Here is an 8,262-nt window from a genome sequence, read left to right as displayed (position 1 = left end):
ATATATTAATGCATTGTATATTCGGATCTATGCATGCACTTTACAGTCACATCACACACAGCCCGTCCCCTTCCTCCCTGCGCTTGAGTTGTTCCTGACCCTTGGCCCATTTCGGCTGTTCCCCCTCCTCTTCTTCCCTGTTCCAGGGCTCCTTCTCCATCCCCCCCCCCGGTTTAATGCAATGGTCTGCCCCACCCCTGCCATTCCGTTTCCTTCTCCCCGCCCCTTCGCGCAATGGTCTCTCCCGCTCCCTGCCCCCTTCCCCCTCCCTGCCCCCTTCCCCCTCCCTCGCGCGCGCGCCTCCCGCTCCATACTTGGCGATGGCTGGCGAGCCGCGCGCTGATTGGCTGAGGAGGCCGGCGGGACGAGCCGCGGGGCCAGGAGCGCGTCTGCGCCGCTGACCCGGATGTTCAACTGCTTGGCAACGGCGGAAGTGGGGAGAAAAGAAGGAGGAAGAAGAGGAGGAGGAAGGCGGAGAAGAAGGAGAAGAGGAGGAGGCTGCGGCCTGGCTCAGAGCTGAGAGAGGCCGGACGGAGGGACCGAGCGCCGCCGCCTCTGCCGCCCGAGAGAGCCCAGGCCCGCCGGGACAACATGGTGAGGGACGGCCGTGGGGGAGGGGCCCGGCTGTCAAGGGGAAGCTCCGCCCCCAACGGCTGGGGGGGCTGCCTCAATGAGAGAGCCCCCCCCCCGTGTTGAGATTTGGGGCCGGGGGTTGCGAGGGGCCCTTTGGGAACGGATGCCCTGGAGGGAAGGGGGCGAGAGTGGGAGAGGGGCGCTCCCGTGACGGGGGGGGGGCTGCCTCCCCACCCCCCACCCCCAGTTAGTGTCCTGTTGCCTCTAGACATGGAGGCGTTCGGAAGGAAAGCCCCCTTCTCTTCTCCTTCCCCTCTTGCTCTGTGATTGTAAGCCGGTTTGAGTCTCCCTTAAGTGGTAGAGAAAGCCGGCATGTAAAAACCCCACTCATCTTCTTCCTTATGGGGAGGGGCTGTGGCTCAGTGGGAGAGCCTCTGCTTGGCGTGTAGAAGGTCCCAAGTTCAATCCCCGGCATCTCCAGCTAAAGGGACCAGGCAGGCAGGTGATGGGAAAGACCCTCTGCCGGAGACCCTGGAGAGCTGCTGCCCGTCTGAGTGGACAAGACTGACTTCGAAGGACCTTGATGGTCTGATTCAGTATAAGGCAGCTTCATGTGTTCATGTGAGGGTTTTCTAGTATGGAGCTGTGGCTCAGTGGCAGAGCATCTGCTTGGCATGCAGAAGGTCCCAGGTCCAATCCCTGGCATCTCCAGTTAAAAGGACTAGGCAGGTAGGTGATGGGAAAGACCCCTGCCTGAGACCCTGGAGAGCCACTGCCGGTCTGAGTGGACAAGACTGACTTTGATGGACCCAGGGTCTGATTCAGTATAAGGCAGCTTCATGTGTTCATGTGAGGGTTTTCTAGTATGGAGCTGTGGCTCAGTGGCAGAGCATCTGCTTGGCATGCAGAAGGTCCCAGGTCCAATCCCTGGCATCTCCAGTTAAAAGGACTAGGCAGGTAGGTGATGGGAAAGACCCCTGCCTGAGACCCTGGAGAGCCACTGCCGGTCTGAGTGGACAAGACTGACTTTGATGGACCCAGGGTCTGATTCAGTATAAGGCAGCTTCATGTGTTCATGTGAGGGTTTTCTAGTATGGAGCTGTGGCTCAGTGGCAGAGCATCTGCTTGGCATGCAGAAGGTCCCAGGTCCAATCCCTGGCATCTCCAGTTAAAAGGACTAGGCAGGTAGGTGATGGGAAAGACCCCTGCCTGAGACCCTGGAGAGCCACTGCCGGTCTGAGTGGACAAGACTGACTTTGATGGACCCAGGGTCTGATTCAGTATAAGGCAGCTTCATGTGTTCATGTGAGGGTTTTCTAGTATGGAGCTGTGGCTCAGTGGCAGAGCATCTGCTTGGCATGCAGAAGGTCCCAGGTCCAATCCCTGGCATCTCCAGTTAAAAGGACTAGGCAGGTAGGTGATGGGAAAGACCCCTGCCTGAGACCCTGGAGAGCCACTGCCGGTCTGAGTGGACAAGACTGACTTTGATGGACCAACGGCCTGGTTCAGTATAAGGTGGCTTCATGTGTTCTCCTTCTCAGTGATGGGGGTGGGCGGAGGAGATGGGATGGAGGAGGGGTTAATGCAGGGAGAAGGTTGCTGGCAAGAGGGAAAGCTCCCCTTCCCCACACAGGCCTGGTGGTGGTGGGGCATTATGGGGTGGTGATGATGTGTGTGTGGGGGAAGGGGCTGCGTCTTGCTGTCAGAAAGGGAAGCACCTCTCTTCCCCCTCCCCCTTTAGTGCTGGGGAATGGAGAAGAGGGTCAGTTGGGGCGTGTAAGTAGCGAATGGGTGGTGGCAGCATTATTGCAGTGGAAGAAGTAGCAGTTCTAGCTGTCCTCCTCAAAAGACTATGCTGAAATAAAAACTGGTTAGTCTTTGGTGGGCCACAAGATTCCTGTTTACTATCTGAAGAAGATGGTTCTTGGTGGGCCAGGGGAGTTTTGTGCCCTGGACACTTGAAGATAAGCTGGCAGTAAGCTGAAAGCTACATATCCTTCACTGTCTCCTCTCTGCTGGACTTTACCGGTGGGGTTTTGGCAGTGCAGTGACTTGTAGTGAGGTAAACAGTCATCTGTTTTGTTTGATGAGAGTTGGCACTTTTGGAGGACAGTATCCTCGATCACATCTTCTGGTGCACAACTAGTGGTTAGAACTTTCCTATTCTCAGAGTGGGTTGTGGTGTGGGTACACACCCGTATCCTAAGTCAGCTGGAAATCTGGGGTAGTATGCTTTAAATTCCTTTTGTGTACTAGTCCAAATGTGTTGTCAGTTCACCCACTCATACTTACAAGGCACAGTGCAATTTGAGTTGTGAATTTCTCAAGTTAACTTTAATGAATGTTTTGCCTTTGGCTAGTGTTGGATGGTAAGACTGGCATTGTTAAAATGAATGAGAGTGCTGAACTGGATTCTGTGCTGCATCTTTCCATGTGAACACATGAAGCTGTCTTTGAGTCAGGCCGTTCATCCATGCAGTGCAATACATTCTACTTCACCTGGCAGTAGCTGTCCAATATCTGAAGTCATTCCCAACTGTGAGATTCTTTTAACTGTGGGGATGCTGGCCATTGGGACTGAGGACATAGTATGTGCTGTGCCTTTTTCCTTCTGAACATTTGCGGTTAAGGTTATCAGAATTCTTTCTGTTTGTATCAGATTAATCTTTGAACAATAGTTCCACCTACTTTTCACTGTCTTCTGTTGTTGTAACCGTGTAGGTTTCCCTGTCAGATTCTCTTTCAGATTTATCTAACCCACCATCTATATATTAATAACTTTGTTCCTTAATCGATCTCTCGAACTTTAAATTCCTTCTGTTTTGGAGAGTTCATGGGGAGATCTGGAAAAATCCAGCTAATTACATGTTGTTTGTCCTGATTACTGGAAAGCTAAGCATGTCTTCAACTTTGCCTCAAATGTGGGGACATGAGTTATACCCGAAATAATTACACTGTCACTAGCTAGGAAAGTGTTACTTGGTACACATATAGCTCAGAAAGAGTGTGAAAATTGGATTCTTTTGCACCTAACAGTTCAAGTGAGGGACTTGCAGTTTCCTTCCCAATACTGGGCAGGACTCTGATGTGTAGTAAAATCCTACATGGAGCGGGATAGGATCTCCTTTGCATTCTTGAGTTGGGTGGTATGGGTTCCAGTAGTAGCTGGGAATAGTTACTCATGCCAGCTTTCTGAGTATTTGCCTATCAAAGATAAAAGTATAGTTTCAGGTATATAGCCAGAGTTCTGTTTACTCAGGTTTGTGGTCTTCTGGTGTGTGCAGGCATGCGGAGCTGCTTTGAGAGATGCACTGATCGTAAATTATTTTTCCTGCTACAGATGTATTGAAAATGACATTGTTAAATGGAGCTGGTCATTGGATTAAAGTTATTGTCTTAATGCCTGTGCTGAGTGTGCAACTCTGCCATGTTCTAGAATTTCAGGATGGTGCTTGCTGTCTTAGAAGCAAGGCTTTTGGCATAATTGTGTGAGTAGGCCTACCTAACACCTTCAGGTTTTTTAAAAGTGCTGTCTGAAGTGTGCAGCTATCTTCTGAACCAGGAGAAGAAACAGGAGATGGGCTGTGCCTCCTTAAACCAAGCTTGTTTTTCTGCTAAAGGCCTACTCATTTTAATTTCCCTTCTATGCCCTCTGGTTAGTCTTTCTGCATCTGGCATTCTGAGAAAATGTTGTTTTTAAGATTGTACATGAATGATAAGTTAATTGAGCAAAGGAAGTGTCAATTAACTCAGACTCAGATTGGGCAGGTTTTTTTTTTCTGGAGTGATTTGAGTAGATTGGTATCTTTTTATTGAGGGCTTAAGAGACAGTGAATGCTGCTGCAAACTAAAGGTTACCATATTTCTCTGTGTATAGCAGTCTCTTAGGTGCTTGTTCTTTTTAACCACCCTCCATCAAGTGTGGCAAGTCACAGGCATGACATGCAGCTGGTTGGTATGCATGTCTAGTAGGAGCATTACGGTGTTGGTCGCCCGGCAGTCAAACCTAAGCATACAGTATAATGTAACACTTGTCTATTTTTAGAGTGCTTGATACTGTACTTGCCTGTAGAAATGATTCCTTATGGAGGAGGCAAGGACTACATCCAAGCTGCCCTTTCCTGCCCCCCCCCCCAGCTGACTTAGCAGCGAAACCAGAAGTGGAATGGGGAGGTGCTTCAAGGAAAGGCACCAGCTGGCATGGGTGCCTTGCTCTATGATTCTTCTTTGGGCCTGTGCCACATACTGAGATCCTGAGAGAATCTCCAGACTGCCATTTGTTGGAGTAGAGATTGACGCAAGGGATTGGCCTTTGTGGATTGTAAAGTGTTGGGTGTACAAAAACGGCGTGCTCCAAGAATCTGAATAATGATCCTTCTGCAGACCTCAAAGATACCACTGTCGTGCTTCCCGTCGATCCACAGCTGCCACCGAGTGGCTGAGTGATTCTGTTGTGGTTTTGTGTTTGGAGTGATCAAGTGAACCAAACCAAACAGTGCAGAGATGCAGCCTTTTTTTCAGAAGAGGCTGCTGTTGTTTCTCTGCTGTTCTTGGATCACTGTTTGTCTCTTCCCAATGAGGAGGTATGCCCAGAGCAGTAACTCATGCAGAGACACGGGGGCCCAGGTCCACTGTGGATGTGTAATCTTGGTTTCCTGTTACCTCATGTTCTTGGGGAGGGGGGAGGGCGGAGTCTTCTAATCTGACTTCAGAGATTAGATTTTTTTAAAAAATCTAGTATACAAGCAACTCTGTACTGTTAGAGTTCCACTTAATATTGTTACAGTTATTGCTTTACCTGCTATCCATCATCTGTTGGGTGTAGAGTCAGCATGCTCGGTGAAGCGTTTTCTGTTGCCGTGTTCAAGGCTAAACTTCCTCTAGCTTGCCCTGCCAGCTCAGAAATCTTCATGAATGGCACCTAACTGGAGCTCACCTGGAGCAGTAATATCACAAGTTCAGACAGTCACCTGCTGAAGGCTTGAAAAAGAATTGGACCAAATGCCTAGAAGAAACTAGCTGTGTTATTCTAAAAAGGTTTACTCTAAAGTAAGTTTCACTGAGCTCAGTGGGACTTACTCCCTACTAAGCGTGTTTAGGATTGCAGCCTAAGTCTCTTGCCAGCTGATGGCTCCAGCTAAATGAAATCATGCCCTAGAGGCAGCATACTTCTGAGTAACCAAGGTTGGGGACAGACCTTGTGGACTTCATGCTGTGCTTGTGAGTTTAGCTGAGGCTTGCTATTGCTGTCAGTGAAATGTGAGGCTGTTCTTATTGGCGTGTGCCGCATGCCTTGGGAAAGAAGGAACTTAGTTCCACTCACTCACATGTAGAGACAGGAAGGGGGCCATCCTTTGAATGGGTGTGTGTGTTCCCGGTCTGGAGATGAGCTGTTATGATTGAGTAGGATTCACGAGTGTGAGAAGGTTGCCTGCCCTTGCTCACAGCACTGGGCTCCTTTATAGTTCCTGCAGTCGGAACAGGGTGGGCCTCTGCGGAGCTGGAGTCCATTCCCTAGTCGAGAGCAGTGTTCTCCATACAGCAGGAAGTCTCCATGATTGGGCAAGAAGGATAGAATCATAGAGTTGGAAGGGACCACCAGGGTCATCTAGTCCAACCCCCTGCACAGCGCAGGAAATTCACAACTACCTCCCCCCATACACCCCCAGTGACCCCTACTCCATGCCCAGAAGATGCCCAAGATGCCCTCCCTCTCATCATCTGCTTAAGGCCATAGAATCAGCATTGCTGTCAGATGGCCATCTAACCTCTTCTTAAAAAATTCTTCCTAACGTCTAGACGGAAACTCTTCTGATTTAATTTCAACCCGTTGGTTCTAGTCCGACCTTCTGGGGTAACAGAAAACAACTTGGTACCATCCTCTATATGGCAGCCCTTCAAGTACATCAAGTGGATGCCCAATGTAAAACAGCAGTACGGGTGCTGTGCTGAGTCAGACCATTGGTCTAGCCGGCTTAGTATTGTTCATTGTGACTGGTGGCAGCTGTCAAGTGGAAAAAGGAATTTCCTTATACCTGCTACCTGAGAGCCTTCCAGCGGAGATGCTAGAAGTTGAGTCTGGGACTACCTGCATGCCTAGCTGAGCCTATGCCCCCCTAAAGCCCTCTAAGTCCTGTATTATCGATCTTCCTAGCTGTGGGGGCGTGGCTGGTGGTACTGCATGTGGTCTCCTGGCCTGAAAGGAATTACTCAACATGGAACTCATCAGAGGCGATGCTGGCCATGATCTGTAATAGTAAATAATGTGTAATTGTGCACGCATTGTACAACAGCAAAACACACAAACACATGAAGCTTCCTTATACTGAATCTGACCTTTTGGCCCATCAGAAGTCAGTATAGTCTACTCAGATTGGCAGTAGCTCTCCAGGGTCTCAGGTAGAGGGTTTTTTACATCACCTGTTGCCTGATCCTTTTTAACTGGAGATGCTGGGGATTGAACCTGGGTCCTCCTGCATGACGAGCAAATGCTCTGCCACTTAGCCACAGCCCCTCCAAAACATTCAGCAGTCCCACTTCTGTAGTGGTGAGCTGCTTTTTAAATTGAACAGTAGCTTAATCCTTTGAGTGTGGGAGCTGCCGTGGAAGCTCCAGATGGTAGGATTTTGCTCTTGGTCTGAAAGTGTAGTTTTGTGACTTTGGCTTTGCTATGATATCTGCTTCCACTTGGGAAGAATCCACTTGAGTACAGCTTGTGAAAGCCTCTGCGTGCACAGTCTCTCTCTCTCTCTCTCTCTGGGTTTTAGAGGGGTGTTCATGTGATGTGTCGCATAGAGGCCTGCCCTGTGTACTTCCGTGTGCCGTATGGTGGCTGTCGGTCATGAAATGGAACAATTTTGCAGTTTCCTGATCCACAGAGTTCCTCTTAAAATGTCACAGAAGGCAGGCAGATGGCCCGTTTTTGAGACGCAGGGGGAAAAAATGAAGGACCGTCTTACTAGGCCGTGCCCAAAAGACTGCTGGGCCCTCTGAATCTGAGACAGTTGCTCAGTAAGTCTGTGATTGACGTCCATGCTGGTTGGTGTGTGAGGGCGGGGCCTTCCTTTGGAGGACCGAGCGGTTGCTAGTGGAAGTGTGAGCTATTTTAGGAGCCTCCTTCTCTTTCTGTCTGTAACCTGTCCATTGCTCAAATTGTGGGCTCAGATGTGCCACACCGGTCAGTCACCCCCTCAGATCCTGTGCGTGATGGACAGGATAGTCTCCAAAACAGGCTAAAAGAGTGAAGACTGTGTGGGGAAGGGAAGCCATATCTGGCTATACTTGCACAGAGTAAAGGCAGCTTTGAAATTGTCCACTAGCTTTTATTAGCCTGACTAAACACCTTTTAGTCTGTGGCACACTGTGATTTTTTTCGGGGGGGAATTACTCTTAAAAAAAAAAAAGCTTTCCTCCCAGATCACTTGTAACACTCTTACTACTTGCCACAGGTAACTAGTCATAAGTATCTGTGTATCTGAAGAAGTGAGCTGTGACTCACAGAAGCTCCCCTGCCGGAAATGTTTTTAGTCTTTAAGGTGCACATGGACTCTTGCTCTTTTCTACTAGTCATAAGTAGTTAGGCATAAGCCTGGATAAAGCAGGGCTTAGTCCTTTTGGTTTACTAGGTTCTAACACCTTGGAAGGTTTACTAGGTTCTTACACCTTTGAAGGTTTACAGAAGATGATCTG

At 49.3% G+C, this 8,262-nt stretch overlaps 1 protein-coding gene across 2 annotated transcripts in view; it reads left to right on the top strand.

The window, feature by feature from the left end:
- The first annotated feature begins 403 nt into the window (after positions 1–403).
- CAPZB (capping actin protein of muscle Z-line subunit beta) overlaps positions 404–8,262 on the top strand; it is a 55,141-nt gene continuing 47,282 nt past the window's right edge. The window contains exon 1 of one of the 2 annotated variants that reach the window (XM_056864942.1): positions 404–594. In XM_056864942.1, coding sequence (XP_056720920.1) covers positions 592–594 — 3 coding nt within the window. In that variant the 5' untranslated portion in view covers positions 404–591. The remainder of the gene's footprint in view (positions 595–8,262) is intronic. The other variant, XM_056864941.1, reaches the window with a different exon arrangement.

The sequence above is a fragment of the Euleptes europaea genome, chromosome 19, assembly GCF_029931775.1.
Source record: "Euleptes europaea isolate rEulEur1 chromosome 19, rEulEur1.hap1, whole genome shotgun sequence".
NCBI lineage: Eukaryota > Metazoa > Chordata > Lepidosauria > Squamata > Sphaerodactylidae > Euleptes > Euleptes europaea.
This window is presented reverse-complemented; position numbering and strand designations above follow the sequence as displayed.